The sequence below is a fragment of the Protopterus annectens genome, chromosome 2.part1 (assembly GCF_019279795.1).
Source record: "Protopterus annectens isolate FY-2018-M chromosome 2.part1, PAN1.0, whole genome shotgun sequence".
Taxonomy (NCBI): domain Eukaryota; kingdom Metazoa; phylum Chordata; order Ceratodontiformes; family Protopteridae; genus Protopterus; species Protopterus annectens.
Window position 1 is genome coordinate 1,702,316,613 of NC_056729.1, and position 21,539 is coordinate 1,702,338,151.

The 21,539-nt window shown below is 36.4% G+C and overlaps 1 protein-coding gene across 1 annotated transcript in view; it reads left to right on the forward strand.

Annotated features, from left to right (window-relative positions):
• Window positions 1-21,539, forward strand: part of PGD (phosphogluconate dehydrogenase) — a 282,202-nt gene that overhangs the window by 84,999 nt on the left and 175,664 nt on the right. Inside the window, exons 4-7 of the mRNA XM_044063148.1 lie at window positions 147-212; window positions 12,792-12,910; window positions 15,628-15,697; window positions 17,269-17,403. Of these exons, the coding sequence (XP_043919083.1) occupies window positions 147-212; window positions 12,792-12,910; window positions 15,628-15,697; window positions 17,269-17,403 (390 nt within the window). The remainder of the gene's footprint in view (window positions 1-146; window positions 213-12,791; window positions 12,911-15,627; window positions 15,698-17,268; window positions 17,404-21,539) is intronic.

The following is a 21,539-nucleotide window of genomic DNA, read 5'->3' on the forward strand; positions in this document are numbered from 1 at the left end:
AGCTGTAATGTGGCTGTGTAGTTAGAATGTGATGTTTTGTGAATACATGGCTCTAACAGCTTACAAATTAAACATTCCACATAGGTTCTATTGAGTGCTAAGCATTTGATTTATACCATATTTACTAAGATGTTTTGTTTTGGCAGGTACCACTGTTAGACGCTGGTGACATCATCATTGATGGTGGAAATTCAGAGTACACAGACACAACGGTAAGTGCACTGTAGAAGTTCAACAGCAGGTCTGGGTAAGGGTGACTGAATTGTCAACATATTATGATATTACGGAAGATATTTTCTCCTCTACCATCCCCTCTGCTAAGAGAGGAAACCTTTCTGTTGTCTGTTTAGCCACACAATACCATGTCAGTCAGTTGTTGAGAGCTGGCTAGCAATAGGTGCAACATCTGAGAATTGCAAGAGAAGATATGGATGACCTACAGTGTCGCATATGCTTTAAAAAATGTTAATTTTGCAGATCATTTTCACTGAGCCTTTTTAATTAATACAGTATTTCTGATTACACAGATGTGTTTTTTGCTCTATTTGTTATAGCTGTATCTTCTGCATGATGTCCCAAGTTGACCCATCCCAAATCCAGTCCAGATATGAGCAATGATTAGCAGCATGTGTTTCCCCAAGAGAACACTTTTAACAGATGCATTCATACGCAAATATGTGACTAAGTGATCAAAGCAGACTTTTCTTACTTTCTGATGCTTCATTTTACAAACATTTTCATTTAATAAAAACAACGAGACTTAATTTCTAGTACATCATTGTGGCATTGGGAAAACGAAAAAATAGAATTAGATCAACAGCAGATCCATCTGTTCCTTTATTACCTATTTGTAACATACTCCTATTCTTCTAGGTATATTCATTTGTTATCTGATTTTTATTGAATGTACAGAACTATTTTTTTTTTATTTGTTAATCACTTAAGCCCACTGGGCTCAAGTTTCTCTTTTCAGGGTCTTAAAAGCAGGCTCAGATACGGTCTTTAATATTAAACTGGTCTGTTTCAGTGTTCATGTTTTCACCCTTGAGGTCTGAAGAGTGTTTATCACAAAAGGTATAGAAATAAGACCCTGTCAAATTGTGATGGTCAGAGCTTAGTGGGCTGTGTAAAAGCAGGCTTAGCTAATAATGTTATCATGGTGTGTATGTATTAAAAACAACTTGTGTTATACTAATTACAAGGAGCTAAGAGACACTATACAAAGAGAATATAAAATCATCTGTATTAACGTTGCCTAGGTCAGTAAAAGTGGGCTGTGATACCTAACAGCAGTTCATGGGTAACACCCAAAGACTGCTGGCCTGCATTTGTTCATAACTTTTTAAAACCTTTTTAGTATTTTTTAAAACTATTTCTAAACTGTTTTAAAACTTTTGTAAAGGAGAAGGAGATGCCAGTATGAGTCAAAATAACCAAAATTTATCATTTAATCTACTAAAAATCATTTATGAAATTGAAATCTGTATGTCATTTTAAGACTTGTGATACAGATGTGTAAACAAGAGTAGACCGATCAGTTGGACAGGCTTGGAGGAGCCTCCCACCTTCTCCCCGTCTGGAACTTCATACTAGTTAAAAATTAACAGAGCAACCTATCAAGAGGGTACATGTCTAGATAAGGGGAATCTGTCAGTCCACACCACCTGCTAATCAGATACTTAAGGCACAGTGGTTCTGACCAGTACTTTGTATAGCTAGATCTGAAGACGTCATATGGATGAAAGTACTCATCCAATAAGTTATTAAAGTTAATCATTTGGTGCCTAATTGTTCTTCAGACAGAAAAGGAAGGTTGAAATAAGAAGTCCAATAAAGTTTTACAATTTTCAGAAGTTTTTTTTAAACAGGGTGCAAGGTCTGAACTACCTTTGCTTTCATTGGCTTTCGGTTTTCTTATGTTTTTCAGGGAGACTTGGGAGCACTACCTTTTTTCAGGTACTCCCTCAAGAGTCTTTTTTTTTTTTTTTATTTTTATTTATTTATTTATTTTTTTAATATAAATACCTTGTTTATTTTCCAAACCATTTAATCTCATACAATCAAGTGTGCGGTTCACATACATGGTGCACATTATCTTTTTCACCAGATTGCCCACATTGCGTAGTTAACTTGGTTGCAGCCCAGTAATGGGGGGAGGGGTTACATAGTCATTTGTTTTTATTCAAGTTTATGTAGTCATTTTCTGTTCTTTTTTTAAATCTTATTGTTTGTCAACTTATTAAATTCTTGCGTGAGAAGTTTGTTATATAACCATACTCATAAACCACAAAGTAAACATAGCAATCAAAATTTATAAAAGCTATAAACAGTATACAGATATTTTGAGATTGATGGGCCATGGGAGCCTTTAATAGGAGCTACAGCGAATGATAGAGAATCTCTCTGTGCCTTATAACAGTTTTCTCCATTCTCTCTCTCGCTCTTTCTCCTTCTGTCTTAATGATGTTCCGTTCTGGCAGTCTGGTTCATAAGTTCATAGATTAGTACTAAGCTAACAGCCCTTGCGAGCCATTTTAAGCCTAGCCAATTATCCCTTGTGAGACTCAAACCCTGCACCTTGTGTTTGTAAGGCAAACACCTTAACCATTAGGCCACCCTCCCAACCCTAAATTTATTATTTGTAAATTTATTTATGGTAAATTTATTATTTGTTAACTTTCCTCTTCCTGTCTAGACTTCCACATCAGTTCCCAAAAATTTTGTTTCTTCCCTTCACCCAATTTCAGTTCAACATCTTTGACTTCTTCCATGATTTCCTTCACTCTCAGACTATGGGTATTTCCTTTCGTTTCTACTTTCTCATAAAGTCTTTTTTAGCTGTTATCTATAGCAAGGTTTTCAGAATTGTTTCGTATTTAGATTTTATCATTTTAACCGAGCTTAGGGCGATCATTTCTTTAGTTATGGTAAAATATCTTCCTCTTAGTACTAATTTTCAATTTCCTAAAATATCTTCCTCTTGATGATAAATTTCCGTTTCTTCCTTTTTTCTTCTTCTACCAATTTAATTTTCAAATGTTTCATAGCTGTTTACATGATACTGCTATTAATAATACTCTGTTTAAATTTTGTATATTTGCTGATTACTCCTGTTTGCTATGTTCTTTATATAATGGTTTCATTTTTCTGGAGCTTTTCTCCCTGGGCCGCCATTGCAAAGGGGTATCTTTCTGCCCATTTGAACTATCCAAGTAAACAAATGCAATAAATTAAATAATATTGTGCCTTTCATTTTCTGTATCTCTTGTTTAAAAGCTCCCAAGGCCCATCAATCTCAAAGTATCTGTTCTATCTTCTGAACATCTCTAGCACCTCCCCCTCTGCTTGAGGGTAAATGTGATGCATTCTGTCTGTTGTATAAGAATACCTGCAAAGACATTTCCATGTGAATATTCTAAACCTGTTTGACATGGTTGCATATCTAGGACTGATGCAAATATGTGTCCATTCATTCTGTTAAATTTGCCCAAGTTTGTTCACATGTTATTATTATTACTTGAGTTCTAATTGCCCTCTGTATGGTGTACTTACTACAGTTCCAACACATTAAAATGATATTTGATCTGGAGTTTGTTCATCTTGCCTCTGTCTATGTATAATTTCCTTACTTGATGTCATTAGGCATAAGTAAGTTAGTCTATAGCTATTTTGTAGCCCAGACTTGTCTCCTCCCAAGTACATAGGTTATTTTCACTTAGCATTTGTACCTAAAACGTTGGTTCTTTTCCTGTTTTACTCCATTGTATAGCCACATCCTTCTGTTATTGTTGTTGCTCTTTTATACTTTATGTATTATAAATTGAGTAAAGCTTCTTCTACCATCTGTCAGCTCCAGACTCTTCTTAAATCCCCATTCCTTTCTTCTTGTTCTATCAACATCTCTTTCCATCTAGTTTTGTAAGACCTGTCCTGTATCACTCTTCTAAATGTAGTAGGTTAGGTCAAGCCCTCCTTCTTCTACCTGCAGAATCAGCTTTCCCCCACGCAACCCTCTTTATTTTATGTTCCCATACAAATTCCTGCATCTTTCTCATTATTTTGCTCCATATGTCTTGTGAGGGGATCAAAACAGTAAACTTGACTAACAGATCACCAAGGACACCAGCTACATTTTGACCGCTTGTATTTTACTGTATAAATCCATATTCATTGTTTTGTATCATCTCATACTTTCTACTATATTTTGTGTCATTTCTGTCCACATTTCCTATAGATTCCTTTTTAACCATATCCCTAGGTATTTCATTTTTATTATAACACTAGAGAAATGGGTACTGTTGAACCAAATCATAGGTAAGCACATAAAACTATTGCTTTTGTTTATCTTGATGTAGCTGAAAAAAAAGAGCATCAAAAACTGTGACAATAATGCATGAATTCATGCAAGAACAGTGTAATAAATATTTTTCCATATCAGTCAGGACCTAAGTTTTTTAGTCATACTTTAGCTAACACTGCAAGGGAAAACAAAATCATGCTAACTGCTTTCTTTGCTTTGGTGAGGTTCTAAGTCCAATTCTACCAAACCCCACACAAGTATAGCTGTAGTGCATGGCCTAACATCCACAAAATAAAATCTTAAAGCTTGTGAGTGCTAGCGACAGTTTTTGTTTGTTTCTTTTTAAGAAGGTCTTTATTAAATCCAACCAAATGAAGCCACATGGATAAAAAATGCAAACCGCTTTCAGCAAACGCTTTCCTCACTACATTCTGCAATACAGATATATCTCATGATTGCTAAGACCAGTATATGTGCTGACCTCATGGCATGATGTTAAAGTAGCACAAACAAAAATTAAAACAATTCATTAAGCACTGAGAAAGTATTACCCCCAATTTAATGATCCAAGATAGTTCCTTTTCTGATTATGATAATTCCTGCCAATCAAGCTTATTCTTCATAAAAATACTGATTTTATCAATCCCCACAAACTGGAACTGAGAAGTAGAATGTTTTAAGCTGATGTTTATAAAGTGCATTGAATAATCTGTGGCACCTGATATCACTCAAATATTCAGACATCTGAGTTTTAAATTGCTTAGATGCTTTATCCACATAGAAAGCTGAACAACCACTTCGCTAAATATAGAATCCATTCTGAACTGCATGTAATCAAAGTATCAATTTTATAAACTGTAGCTGTATTAGCTGAATTAAATAGTTTTACCTTGACAAGTACTTTACTTGCAGAGCAATGACCACACGGGGAACATCCTGCTAAACTGGTGGCACCCTCCGAAGTGCATTGAGTCAAAGTTTTAATACTGACCCCTTTCTAATAAGGATTTAACATACCACCAATAGTTTTATTTATTTATTTTATTTTACATTTGTTGACCAGGCTAGTCTACCTGGATACATGTCCATTTTCAGTAGAGGCCTGGGGAGAAAAACTCCAAGACACTTACATAAAGACAATATAGAAAGTTACAATAGTCAAAGTATATAACAGCTATTGTTAGTAAAATACAATACTCGTAGTGAGCGTAACATGAGACAGTATAAGCTAATGTGCAAGAGATGTTACTATATACATATATACATATTTTAAATTGCAATAACATGGTCTTTGGTTGATTAAATCTAGGTCAATAAAGATAAAGAGTAATAAAACCAGTGTTTGGAGAGAGAGTTAGTCAGGGTTAGTACAGGGGCATACCCAATGAGTACTGAGAAATAGTCTTAGATTCTGTTTAAAAAGTGTCAATGAAGACTGAGATATGAGTTCAGTGGGAAGAAGATTCCAGTGCTTACCAACAGTATTAGAGAACAGAGAGTCTCCTGCTAAGTTGTTAGATCTGCTGGTGTTGATAAGGAGTTTGTTTGAGGAGCGTAAGTGTTTAAGATTGTTATATGGGTAATGAGGCAACAGAGTATTGGAGTGTTGGTGGATTGATACAGGGTCCTATGGGCTATGACAAGCTGGTGAAATTGCAGCTGGTTTTGAAACTCTAGCCATCCTAGTTGCTTAAGATTAAGACAGTGTTGAGTTCTAAAAAGAGAGCTGGTGGCAAATCTACAATATTATTATAGGAGATAGTCAGTTTGTTGAGGTTGTTTTTAGAAAGATTAGTAAATATAGGTGAAGCATAGAGTAGGGTGGAGATTAGGTGAGTTCTGGCTGTGGCGGTCCTGGCTACTGGTGTAAGAAAGGGTTTGATTCTACAGAGGGACCCCAATTTTTTGTTGACTGTTTTGATAGTACTGTTTATATGAGTATCAAAGCTAAGGTTGTTATCTATTGTTATTCCCAAAAGTTTAGTGGTTGAGTCGGGAGATATGATAGTGCCATTATTAGATGAAATTTATTGGTGTGGATTTTTGGGTTGGTGTGAAAAGTAAAAGTTTATAGTTTTTTTAGGATTTAGGATTTAGGAGGAGGCAGTGATATAAAAACCATTGTTCTACTGTATTAAATGCTTTTTGGGTAAGGGACTGTAGTTCAGTTAGTTCATCCTCTCCTAAAATTAAAATTACGTCTGGAGGTTAAGAACTCGATCAGGTAAAAGAATATTCCACTGACTGTTTATTACATTCTGAAACATCCTAGTATTGCTCCCAACGTAGTGAGTAAATGAAATCTGGAACTGGCTTCCATTTTGCCAACATATCTTAACAATTCGTCTCTCTTTCTTGAAGGAACTGTACAGTACGCATTTGCCACTACATTATAATTATAGCTCTGGCCAAAAACCCTCCAAGTCAAATCATTAGAAAATTGTTTACAATCTATGAGTGAAGAACAAATTATCCTAATCTTGAGAAATTGAGACTTGGGAATGTTACTAATGACATCTGGGGGGAGGGATGACAGCTAGTTGTCTCAAGTAAGGAGATTTTATGGAACACCTTCCAAAAGAGAGACATATTTAAGCTTTCATTCTTCTCTTTATTAAATATAACATCCATAAAAGACATTTATTTTAAATCATAATTCACACTAATGTGTAATCCCCAGTTGTTGTCATTTAGGTATTGTGCAAATTCTTCCAAAAATACTATATTCGATTTCCACACCAGTCAACGGTCAGACAGTTACGTACGTGCTCTAATCTTTGATAGATCATATGATTATACACTCAAATCTTCACAGATTGGTGAATCTACTTTTTGGGGGGGAACCCTTTCCACCTTGATCATCAACCTTTCCTGGAACACCAATAGACCCCATTTGTTCCCTTCTCAGTGAGAGGCTTACAGCATATTTATTCTCATCAAAGTAAAGGTCAGATGATATGAACAGTTCCATCATATATTTTCAGTAAAGTTTTTTGCTTGAAACCTCAACTTCCTGCACATGCCCAGATACTGCTTCCATAGAAGACATGCAGTATGCATTAACAGCATTCATTTCTGTACGTGAAATAAGCGTTTAGAATGAACCCTCATCTTTACTGGGCAAAGCTCTTGGTTAAGTTCCTTCTCCAGCCATCACAGGGAAAGCTTTACTCGTGTACCCCAGACATGTCCCTGACACCCTCCTTCCAAAGAAAGATGGCAGGCTATACCTCATTACTCCTCCCTCCTGTGTACCAGTTCCAGCAGACTGCCATACTACAATTAGACTTGTTGGATCATTGCATACTGCACAGATTTGTTGTAGAGCCAATCCTGTAAGCAAGAGCAGAACATGACATTTCAGAACAGTAGCTTCTTTTTCAGGGAAGGCCCAGAGTGGGAAAATTTGGCCAGGGCATTCTGGAACAACTTCTGATAGTGTTTGGAACCTGCACTTGCTGTTCCTAGTGCAGTGGCAATTGGGAGGATGATGTGCAATGAAGCAAAGATGGTGGAAGGCAGAGAAGTGAATGCCAGTACTGAAGAGATTAGTTTTGTGGTCCTGGAGGATTTATAAGCAATGTTTCAGCAAAATATGTTTGCTGAAACAGCTAAAGAGGAATCAGTAAGTGAAGCTTGTGTGATTACAATCAATCTGAAGGGTTGCAGGATGATATACTGTAGGAGATGGTGATGCAGAGTGAGATGGAGAATGAAGGTGATGTGTCATGGGACTGCATTGTGAACAAAATTCCAAAATAAGAAATGGGATACATCTTGAAGGGTGAAAGTGAGATGGAAAAGAAATTGTATGCAAAAAAGTGAAAGGTCATGCAGAGAGAGTAACAGAAAAGAAAAAGGTGGAAGATACTCCTAAATGGAAGTATATGGGCTGATTCAAAATAAAAAAAGAAAAGGAATTGGACAGGTATGAAGTTTGGGACAACTGAATGGTCCCTTTGTGTGTAAAAAGCTCAAGAGGTAAGAGCATTTATTCTTTCAAACAAAGCGACAGTTTGTGATATGTTTCAGACTGTTTTTGCCATGGAGAATTTTTTTGGGGAATATTTAAAGAGGAGCTGTAACCCTTGAACTTGTATGTAATAACAGCTTTTAACAAGGAGACAAAGAGAAGATTCATGTGCAATTCCAAACCAATAGAGAGACTTTGAAAAGACATTTAAAGCACTTATTTAAAGAAGCATTGGACATTACAAAAGTGTATGATAAAAGATGTGTATGGACTAGTGGATGGGACTGTAATGTTGTGTTAAAGATGAAAAACAATAACATTACATATATTCCAAGTGTGACAAATGTCGAAGGAGTTAAAGGTGTGGTAGAACACTACGAGTAGCTCAAAACATATAAGGGCACTTGATAAATAACTGTGACAAAAAGAAATGTTCTGACTGTGGGGAATTGGGTCATGATGCAAGAAAATGTAAAATGAAGTGTTACAAATGTAACAAGACTGGGCATTTATGGATGGGTTGTAAAATTTAAACTAATAATGAAAGTGAAGAAATAGAAGAAAATAAAGAGAGGAAACAAAAGTGGTGGAAGTAAAAGATAAATTAGATAAAGAAGACAACGAAAGTAATAAATGGGAAGAAATGGAAGAAAGTTCTGAAATACATGATGACATAAATTGGGGAGAAGTAAAATGGAAAAATGACTCCATTGGTAAAAGGGTAAAAGATGGGAAAAGAAACAAATGTATTGAGTGTGAAAGGAAAAAAAGGAAATGGATGAGAAATAAAAATAGTTCTAGAAACTTGAGGAAAGGGAAGGTAATGATTTCTGTACATATGAATCATATTAAGAATATTGTGAGAAGGATGAGTTTTGGAATGGTGTAACAAATGTGATGTAGATGTAATTGTATTAGAAGATACAAGATTTTTAACCAGTAAAGAAAGATTGCAAACAAAACAATTATGTGGGGGGATACTTTGGGATCTGGGGAATGATCGTTGTTTTGAAATAGGTATATTTTGTAGAAATACAGTAAAACACACTAGGTATAACTTCAGTAAGAATGGGAAGAGTAATTATTGTAAATCTAAAATAGAAAAAGTATCTACAATTGTAGTAATATATGCCTATATTTCCTGTAAAGAAAGACAGAGTTTATTTCATCAGATTTTAGATTATGTAGTAATACATATGAATGTTATATTGACAGGAGACTTTGTGTGATTTAAGAGGTAAGCTTAAAAAGGGAAATGATGTAAGAGAGATGTTAGAGATGAGATAGGGAAAATTAATACATTGGGTTAAAAATCCATGCACTTAAAGGGTTTATAGAACTGAAATAGATTTATAGTATCTGAAGGTTTAATTTTAGAAGAAGAAGAAAATTGAAACATGTTGTCCTTTATTTTTAGCCATATTGCTAGATGATCAGAAAAAAATGGATTATATAAAATAGGTAAAGGAATAAAAAGGATAAATGAAAAAACATGGGACAAAGAAGCAAATAGACTAAAAATATAGTCATGGAGGGATCATATTACAGTGAAAGCATTTTATAAAAATTGGTCTGAACGGTGGATGACTTTTAAGATAAAATATATATTTTTTTTTTACAGTGGCAGTATAATATAAGAAAAGTAGACAAAGACAAGTACAGGAAATATATATAAAGAAGCATGTAAAATAAAAAAATGACTGAGTATATAAAGAAAAAGAATTATATACAGAGGAAATCAAGAGAAAAAGAGCTATTATTTAAGCAAATATATTTTTGCAAGGAAAAACAGAAGTACTGTTGGCATATTTAAGTAGACTAACAAAGATTGTAGTGTGATGAGAGAAATGAAAAATAGGAAAGGAGAAATAGAAAGAACTTGTGGACAAATTATGAATATTGTAGTAATCTATGAACCTATGAACCTATGAACAAGAAACGATTAAAGAAAAAAAGAAACTGAAAATAACATGGGAAGCAAAAAAAAAAGTTTTTAGAGAATGAAAATAAAAAAATGAAAAGGAGATTACATTATATGAGTTAAAGTATTAGTGCAACTGAAAATAGATTTGGCTGCAGGACCAGCGGAATAGGTTCATAGGTTAGTACTAAGCTAACTGCCCTTGCGAGCCATTTTAAGCTTAGCCAATTATCCCTTGTGAGACTCAAACCCTGCACCTTGTGTTTGTAAGGCATACACCTTAACCATTAGGTCACCCTCCCAACCCCATAATGGAATGGCAAAAAAAATGTTATAAAGATTTTGAATGAATTGTTAAATAAAAGTTTTATGTATACAGAGTTATGTAGTGGAATACTCATTTCTTTGGAAGAAAGAAGAAAAATATATAAAAAAACTGGACGCCAGTGGTACTAAATAATAATGATAATAAGATCTTTATAAAAATAATACAGAAGATATTCAGAACTAAGATTAATTGTGTGATGGAGGACAGTATGTATAGCACAAAAGGGAAGGGAAGTTGAGAATTTATTATTAATAGGAAGAGAAACTGTGGATGATCTAAATAGAAGAGAAGACACTAAACTTATGATAGGGGATCTTATCAAGGTATTTGATACAATAGGACATGAAATATTATGGAACATAATGGAAAAGTACAATATAAGAAAATTAGGAAGTTATGTATGTCTGTCTATAGAAATAAATAAAAATTCTAATAAATGGTTAAGTAAAGTGGTATGTATGAGGATTAGGGTAAGACAGGGATGCCCAATGGGTGGTATACTTTTTGCTTTAATTATGAATAGGATTGTGAAATAAATTGTAAAATGCATGAAGCAGGGTACTTAATGCCTGAAGGTTTAAGAATTCCAGGTTTTGTTAACTTATGCAAATATTATATTAATTGCAAAAAAAAGCAAGACTTGGATAAAAGAAGTAATATTTTGTTTACATGAGTGTGTAGAAGTAACGGGGATCACTTTAAACAAAGAGAAAAGTAAAGGATTAGGTGATGCAGTTAAGATGGGGGGGGGTACATATTACAATGAATGAAATCTCTGTCTTGGGTATAAAATTTGAAAATAAGAATGTATGTAGAATCCAGTGGGGGAATATAATAGAAGAGTAATATTTCTTTTTCTGGAAAACATATAGGTCATCATTCAGGAAAAAAGTTAATTTTAAAAATTCAGTTTTAATGGGAAAAGTAGCATATTTAGCAAGTGTATTTATGTTGCCAGTGGTATGTAAAAAATGATTGCGTATAATTTTTTTACTCATATGGGGTTCTTAAATCCAGTAATAGAGGGATTTTGTATACAAGTAAAGAGGAAGGCGGTTTAGGGTTAATTAATCCAGTGGTATATGCTGCTTCATTAAATTTATATAAAGTGTTAAAGTGGATAAATGAGAAAATGAAAGATTAGTTGTAAAAATGTTTAAATGTAAGTATTATAAATTTTGGGACATGGTAAAAAGAAATACATAATTGTAAATACTCAGCAAACACCAGTAAGCAGAGGTCCAAACTCACAAAGGTAGCAAATATTTTAATAACCAACTAGGATAAGCACATTCGTCTTGTGTACAAGACTTCATCAGATCTGATACCCCACTTTCTCTCATGTTCTGTTCTTGACTCTGAATTCCTTACATATTTGTCAGTGGCAGTCATGCCAGATTGCTGTTGTGGTCATCTGTTGTAGGTAATTTGGAAATGGCCACTGTGTTTGTGTTACTTAACTATCAAGTTGTAACTGACCATGAACTCTTCATTAACAAAACTTCACCAGAAAAAACAAAACAAATGCCTTGCAGTTCAAAATGCATTTCAATAACTATGTCCCAGCTAAACTGGTAAACATTTTTAGCATAACTCAAGATTTATGAAACTTGTAGTTATTCATCCTTAAATATGTAATTTTAGATTGTTCACTCTCCTACTATATCCTGTGGGCTACTCATTATTACAATGTTTACTTGTCTAACCTTAGTTCTTAATAAACTTTTTTCTCTAACTATTGGAATCGTGTTTCTTCAGTTGTAATCCATGGCATTGCTCATAATTTAGTTGTGCAATCTAAGAAATACTGCTTTTTGTAAATATATATTGTCTGCTTATATTGTTAAAATATTTTGAGTATGTTTGACAGCCAACCCCTGGAAATGCACTTTTTTCATTTTAGTTTACTCTTTCTTGAGTGGGTTAGTTCCAATAGACCAGTGTCATGTTGCTCACAGCTAACGCATGTAAACAGATCATTGTGCAGTCAGACATACATAAATCTAGATGTTACAAGTATACATATGGGATGAATAATTTTCTTTGTAATTTCTTGTCTGTATTCCTCATCACATATATTGTGTATGAAGCATTTTGCATATGGAGCACTTCTGCCTAATCCACTGCTGAAAAGGGTCTTTGCTTTAGTCAGACTATCATGATTAGCAAATGTGAATAAATAAAATGGTAAATAAATGGTAATTTTTGTCAGAGACCTAACATAAAGTTTGTAATGACAATAATCTTTGTGTCTATCTTCTATTTACAGAGACGATGTAAAGAGCTGAAAGCAAAAGACTTGCTATTTGTGGGAAGTGGCGTTAGTGGGGGAGAGGAAGGGGCAAGATATGGCCCATCACTTATGCCTGGTGGACATAAACAAGCATGGTTAGTACAACAATTAGAACACCTATGTTATAAGCAGTTCTGTGTTTTTTTTTAATAATCACTTCTATATTTAGTACAAAGAACATAACAGCCATATTTGCCATTAGACCACTGTCCCTGTGCCAAAATAAGTTTTCTAAACCAGATGGACAATATAGACAAGAAGAAAATGTAAATGGATAGCTACTTGGGTCACTGTCTACAGGTAGTGGGCACCTTTTTGTCTGGCAGCTGATGACACTGTCTCTTCTCATTTGCAAATTATTGTCACTGCCCATTTTCAAAATTGCTTTTTTTTGCTTGATCTAGGTGTTGTTTGATGGTATTTTAATGTGAAGTTACACAGATTTTCAGTTAGGAAGGAATGCTCATGTGGGTCCGTCCATCATCCATCATACTCCATTCCCAAACAACAGATTATTCCAGTTCTGAAAACGAAAGGAACTACTACTAAAGGGCTGAGGGGTCGTACTGAGGGGTAGTGTACTAAACTAAAATGTCTGGTAGCAAACTCAGAGTGGTACTGCAAAAGATCTTTCACTCCTAATGCATATAGTTTTCAAAAGGGTGGAAAAATCAAGTCCTGAATTTGGATTTCTGTAGGAGGTGTAGTTTGTTTGTTCATGAATCTGTTCATTGCAGCTGAGAGTTTACAAGCAGATATGCAAGTGAATGTTTGCAAGAACAGAAAATCTAGGTGTTTTTTTTTCCTGTGAAAGGCTTTATCTTCCCTCCAGTCTATCTGTTAGGGGTAGGCAACCTGAATCCCTTTACAAAAATAACAAAATTCAGGGTTGCTGAATCTCAAAGAATGATATTCAGTGACTTCAGTGGAAAAAAAAGCTTACACAGATTGCTGGGGAAAGCCAGGATATGACGAGTGTACGACCAGATGTAGAGTCTAATTCTTAGTACAAGAGGTTGTCATAATTGTTCTCCTTACTGTTGTCACGGTGATTGATAAGGCCTCGGAAATTTTGTCACAGTGCACTTGAAAAGTTCGTTTCATGCTGCAAAATGCACATTGTTTAATTTTTTTCTAATAATAACTTCTCATGGAATTACATTAATGTTCCTGGGATTCCTATTAAATGATCGAAGACTCGTTCTTTCGAATACATCTTGATCAAACTTGAAAGCACGAAAAGGCAAAATAGTGAAACGGTATATAAGCAAATTCTTTCCCTGTGAAAGAAATTGCTTGGCTGCTTCCATTATTTTCGTGACTGTAGTGCAATCTCGAAGTTGGTATATTTAAGTAAAGGGGGTGTGGGGAGGCAAAGTCCCCCACTTTTTATGTAATGTTTTAATTTTTTTTTTTTTTTTTTTTTTTGTGGAACAGCGATTTTTTTTTTTCCCTTGGAAAAAAAAAATCGGTGTTGTAAGCATTCAAGATTAAGCTTTCGCTTACATGGGTTCAATAAATCATCGTTCGCTTTTTTTAAGCGTTCGATGATTTAACAGACACGTGTTCCTGTCATTTAATTTGGTCCTTAAATAAAGAAAAGATTGGCTAGCAGTATTTGTTTCTGAACGCTAGCAACATTACATCATATTTTAGTCAATGGCTATTACTGGAGTCTGACACACAAGTAAAATTGTTTTTCTAGAAAAATTAGAAGATGTTTACACATTGTAAGGTAGCTCTAGTGCATAACTCTCAACTGTATAAACGATGAATATTCCTCATGTTGAGTTCTATTTCCATACTGCTGCTACGCATTTAAAGGCTTTGGTACACATTAATTGTTAAAACATTTTTGATAAATATCCATGGTAAATAGCATTAATAACATTGAATCACACTAATTCATCAAAATATATCTCTTTTTTTTAGTTTGAAGAAATAATTAATTACTGTAATGTGAGCTTCCTATTTGAAGGCATAGTTAGCAAATAGCCAACATTTTACTCATTTGTTCCACATAGTAAGAGGTAGTTCTTTACATTTTGATCTCTGTAATGTTTTTTTTTTCTTTTTTAAATAGCATCATGTTTTCAGAATGACTGAAACTCCAGTTAACTGTAGCTTTTTGCTTGCAGGCCACATATTCAGAATAATTTCCAGATTATTGGATCATAGGATCGTAGAAAGTTAATAGGCTATTGGCTTTGAGACCCTTATAAGCCTAGCCAAGAATTTAGCCAATGTTCCAACAAGTCAGCACTCTATGCCACTGTCCAGCAGGGACACAGGTGGAATCCCAGGAGTATATTTTCTGTTCCCCATCCAGTTATCCAGGTTGCGCTTAAAAAGGTTTAATGAGGTACACTGCTTTACATGGAGAGGGAGTCTATTCCACAAAAGGGGGAGACTATGGGACACAAATCTGTCCCGCCAACAAGTCCTTTTGATGTCACAGACCACGATGAGGTCTGTGACATCAGTAGGACTTGTTGGCAGGAATTTTTTTGACAAATATCCATGGTAAATAGCACTAATAACATTGAATCACATTAATTGAATTATCTTTTTTTTTTTAGTTTGAAGAAATAATTAATAACTGTGATGTGAGCTTCCTATTTGAAGTCATAATTAGCAAGTGGCCCACATTATACTCATTTGTTCCACATTGTAAGAGGTAGTTCTCTACATTTTAGAGTTGAATGGTTGAAAGCTGTGCAGTGGTGACCTCTGTAACTTTCTTTCTTTTTTAAATGGTATCATGTTTTCAGATTGAGTGAAACTCCGGTTAACTGTAGCTTTTTGCTTGCAGGCCCCATATTCAGAACATTTTCCAGAGTATTGCTGCAAAAGTTGGCACAGGGGAGCCTTGCTGTGACTGGGTAGGTAACATCAGGTTTATTTTTCATCTTTTGAAGATGCATTTCAGCAAAGAGTTTGGAAAGTATGTGGATTTCTTTTTTTTTCCCCCGTAACCAAACATTACGATCTGCTTCAGTGGTGTGCCAGTGGCATGCAATGTGTTGACTTTTGTAAATAAAACTTGTTTGTGTACGTAGGAGGAAAGGCAGCAGCATTTGTATTACCTGTTCAGCATTGCTGATTTAGCAGCAGAGTGGATGTAAAGTGAATCACAGAGTGTCTGATTTCATGTGTCAGGGATGCTTGTTGCTGTAACAGTGTTTCCTTGTTCTGCCTGTGTAAACGGGTGGGACATTTATGGCGTTTTGCACTTACAGCTGATAATTTTGACTTTGTTTTTCTGTCTGTGACTAAGAATTCTTCACACAGGGCCTTTATCATGTAGGACATGTTATGATGACAGGAAAAGCTGTGGTAGTTGGGTTTGAAGGATGGGGAACAAGTAGATAGTATTCACGAATATTTTTTTTTCTGTAATGAGAATGGCATTTATTTGGCTGCTGGATTTAGGAGTACAGAATACAAATGTAAATGCTTTAAACAAAAGTAAGTATTTAAGGCTAGATAATAAAACTGAGTTTTCAGAAGTTTGGCAGCCAGGCTGAGAGAGATCTGGTATGCTGAAGTAGCTGCTAGTGACCCAGTGAAGGGTCTAGATAGTCAGCTAGCTGGGGGACGCTTGTACATCCCTGGGATGCATGCCTTTTTCCTCATTGGAGACCTGAGAACTTGATAGAGTTAGTTAAGTTACCAGTGTTTGCAGACATATTATGGTGGCATGTAGCAGTGGACATATCTAGCCATTGGCACTGGACAGTATGTACATGAGAGAGACTGTAAGTGGGTCTCTTAAGTGCTGCAAATGATGCAGACCACTGCTTGGTATGCTTGTCCCAGCTACTGACTTAGTCACGGTATGGGGGCCTCATTGTACTTTCTGTCAAGAGTGGAAAAGGAAGGAATACATTTGCGAACTGTGATGTTGAATATGTTATCAAGCCTTGCTAAACAAAAGAAGCATAGAAGTAGCAGCGTATCAGTAATAAAAGGAATAAGATGAGAAAAAAAGTAGGTTGATAGGTATGCCACAAGAATGATTTGTTCTTCAGACAGTTTTCTTCTCAGTTTTCCCATTCTGTCGTGGTGAGTGGAATAATTTCGCAGAAGAAAAACACCATTTTATACCTGCGGCTTATTACACTTTTTTTTCTATCCTTGAGTATTTCTGTAAACTACAAAAACTGAAGGCTTTATCTGCATGTGAGAGTTGGCTTTTTGATATTCCATAGTTTTTGTAATGTAACACAAATGTATTTGAAATGGTGATTCAGTCCAAATAAGCATGAGTTCAATAAACTGGGAATTAATCCCTATATGCAGAACCTCAGTAATCTGGAACAGGTCTTTGCTTAATGCATTTATATGTTTTGCCTTTTTTAATGTTGTTCACTGTTATATTGTCAGTATGAAGCTATAAATTGATAGTCTTGTCTGTGACGTACCTTTTACTGACAATACACTTGTGCCTTAGGTTGGAGACGAGGGTGCTGGGCACTTTGTGAAGATGGTACACAATGGAATAGAATATGGTGACATGCAGCTGATCTGTGAGGCATACCACTTAATGAAGGATGTGTTGTGCCTGGATCATGATGAAATGGCAAAGGTGAGTATAACAAATAGCCATCTGTCACTGTCAATTTACATACTAGTGAACAGTTTCTAAAGCACAGGTCCCACTAGTTTGTACTGAATCACATCACAGTAGCTGCTCAGCCAAGGAATAATAGGTGTAAAATTTAATTTTCATTACTGTATAAAGCTAAAGAATTGTTTGGTAAAAAGCAGCCTTTTTACCCTGATAATTTGTACTTAATGGGGCCCTGCTAGTTCTGCATTCTTATTCTGGCACCCCTTTTTACCTTTTTGTTTTATGCTCCTTAATTATCTTTATTATCTTATCTGCTGAAACCATCGCCTATCCTGTATCTATTCTCATAAACAGATCTATACAGGAATCATACGTCCCAACCATCTGCTGCCAAGCTTACATCATTCCACTTCACAAAGGCGGTAAAAACATAGACACAACCACTTTTAGACCTATAGCCATACTCTCCCCTCTCTCAAAAATACTAGAAAAAACTATCCATGCACAAGTCATGCAACATGTAAACCTGAACAAACTTCTCTCCCACACCCAACACAGCTACCGCCCCGGCCACAGTACCATCACTGCCCTCCTTTCCTTTCTAGAGACCATCAACCAAGCACATGATAACGGCAACTATGTATCATCACTATTAGACCTTTCAAAAGCATTCAACACCATCTCCCACTCCTTACTCCTACCCCAGCTCGCATCCTTACATCTCTCTCCGTCCACCCTTGCCTGGTTCACTAGCTACCTATCCAACTGCCAACAAGCCATCCAATGGAAAGAATCTACCTCTCCTTTCGTACCTACAGCCACCGGGGTCCTTCAAGGTTCAGTACTAGGTCCTCTGCTCTTTAACGTATATATCAACAACGTCCACCTCTCCATCCCTGAAGCCTCCATCACCCAATATGCAGATGACTCCACCATCATCTCCTCAGCCTCCTCCTCCTCTGAACTGCTACTAAAAACCCAACTTGGCTTTTTCAAAACAGAATCCTGGATGAAAGCCAATCACCTTGCCCTAAATGCTACCAAAACAAAACTAATGATCTTTACCCCAACTAGAAACTCCACTTTAGATAGAAACCTGTCCTACATTACAAGCAAAAATAAAACTCCATTAGAAATAGTCCCCTCCACCAAACTACTAGGCATAATTATTCAAAAACCTAAAGGTTGACTCCCACGTATACTCTGCTATTAAAAAAAACAATCAAAAATTGGTTTCCTATACAGGCACAACCTCTATCTCAGCCCCTCCACCCGACAAGCACTTGCAACTACCTTCCTCCTCCCATCTCTCATGTATGGTGCTCCTCTATTTACCAACCTCCAACTAGGCCTGTGCTCCAAACTGGAATCCTGCTACCACAAAATTAGCAAATTTGCTACCAACTCCAAAAGTTCATCTCGTCACTGCCACTCACTACTCATTCTCAAATGGCTAGAACTCCCCAACTACCTTAGATATTTGCAACTTACCACTATCCACAAGCTCATCTTCAAACCATCTGACTGTCCATCCCTGGCCACAGCCCTAATGCCCTACACTCCCTCCCGCTCCCTAAGATCTGAGAACCAAAATCTGCTTCAAGTACACAAACCCTCTCATCCCGCAGGCTAACTATTACTAGCCTGCACAATAGCTGAACTTTGGAACTCTCTCCCCTCTCCGTTACGCAACATGCCTAACCATAATAACTTCAAAACCCACCTCTTCTCACACCTATCCCCCAAATGGGAATGTCCCTCTGCCTACCTAAAGCACCTCCTTCAGTTTTGTTTTCTCCTCTTTTACTCCTTCCTAATTTTTTTCTTTTACAGAAGAATCGCTACATACACGACTACCTAATGAGCATTTTCTTTGCCAGTCTGGTTTAATTGTGAATAATATGATTTCCTATTCTACTGATGCTACCTAATACTTAGGACTGAATATTGTCTATTAATAGTAATATAATGTAATGTAAACTTACGTATATGTGAAAGTTATGTAATGTAATGTCATTTTCTTGTGGAGCTTTTCTCCCTGGCCCTCCACTGAGAATGAGCCGACATGGCCCAGTGGACTGTCCCAGTCAACAAATGCAAATAAATAAATTATTGTTGTTGTAATTGTTATTATTTTGTTATTTAATACTGTCCTTATTCATTTTATCAGGTGTTTGCTATTGCCCACTATACTAGCTTATGTAAGTTGTTTTCTGTGTCCTTTAGGGTCCATGCCTTCACATCTGTTCCCTTCTTTCCAGTCTACTGCCTCACGTCTTCCCTCTTGTGCCATCCACTGTGCCCCACGTCATCCTGTGGTGGTGGTGATCCCATTGTCTACTGCAGATTCACCTTGCAGTAACAAACTTCTAATGATGACTGAAACAAGACGAAAGACGTGGCTGATTTAGGGCCGTCATCCAGGCAGCTATAGGCATGTTTATCTTAGGTCACCAATGTGTGCATCTGTGGCCATAACAGGTACACCACTAAAATGGGTAACGAATACCGGCCTAGTAGTATGTGTGCACTCCTACATATCCACCTGAGCCTGGCTACAGTCCTACTCACTGCTTGGCATGTCTGTGCCATATTGTCGCCCTTAGTGCTACTGCACTATCCTCTAGCTTCCCATAGGGTCAGTGCAGTTGCAGAACTGGCCAACTCCTTTATTCCTTGAGGTGAGACAGCCAGCACTGGCTACTCACTCCCATCTCCCTCACAGACTTCTTCAGCCCTTGAATCAGTCCTGCTCTTATTAGGATGTAATCAGGACTGTATTCATAAGTGCTATGGTTTCAGTTTCCATAATTTATATTTTTTATCTTTTCTAACGATCTGTAACTGCTTAAATAACCTCTTTGCATCAGTCCTAAAGTTTTAAGCACTGGTTTGTCATTACATGCTGAAGGCATGGGACTCCATTTCCTTTTAGTGCACTGCTCTTGCTAATTATTAGTGTAAAGGTTTTAAAGATGTCACCTTGCCATATTTGTATTACATTTAATTTATGGGCAGGTAGTTAATGGTGTTCATTGAGAATTATTTGCAAACTCTGAACTTCTTCAGTAGTTTATGCACATCTCCACCTACTATTATAGTTATATTTTTTCTTGTATGCTGCATTGCATTAGTCCAGTCATTTACTCTGTAGTTTACATTTCTCCTGTCAAAATCATTTCCTTAATTTTATGTCCTTTCCACTACCTACCTTTATGGAGCTATACCGGTGATATTCCAGACAACAAGGGAAATAGTGGAGAGTAGGTTCTAACCAATATGAGAACATGAAAAAAATGGACAACAAGTAGGGGGACGGACATGGGTTGTGGTGAATGTAGGCAAAAATGATCGTCAGAGGAGACAGTTGAAGTGCAGCAAGCAGGACCATGGAGACAACAAGGAGATGCTTGGAGAGGAGGGCAGACGTTGGGAGTTAGTTAAGGTATTTACCTTGCAAACGAGGTACAGGGTATGATTCTCACCAAAGGAGATTGGCTTGACTTAAAATGGCCTGCAAGTGCAGTTAGACTAGTACTTACTTATAAACCTGTAAGGCAGCATTCTGTAAAATGTTACCTGTACTAGTAGGTAGCATGTTGAGGAAGGAGATAATTATGGTGTATATAATGATTGGTTGTCCCAGTAGTTGCAGCAAAAAGACGTGGAACTAGTAGGAAAATGGCGGGGAGATTTTGAAAGATTGACCATCTCTGTACAAGGGACAGGTTCCATCTTAGCAAAGGAGTTTTCACACTGCTCATTTCTAGGCCAAAAAGATACAGCTTCACTGTTATACCCGTAAATGGAGGTAGACGGGTAAGGGGAGTGGCAGATGCAGAAGGGGAAGTAGGTGTTTGGGTAGTAGACACAAGGTATAGCAGAGTAACAAACAAGGATGAGTTTGGTGGTGTCTGGGTGCCTTAATCTATAGGGCACGGAGTCTGGGTAGAAGGATGGGGAGCTGCAATCAGCAATGGCAGAGGGGATATCAAATATTGCTGGTATCACAGAAAAATGGGCCAGTGAAAATGGAGGTGGTTCCTGGAGATAACTGGTATAGCATGTCCATAATGCCAAAGAACAGATGAATGGAAGGTGAACTAGTATTCTTCATTTATTTATTTACCTACTTACTTACTCTTTACTGA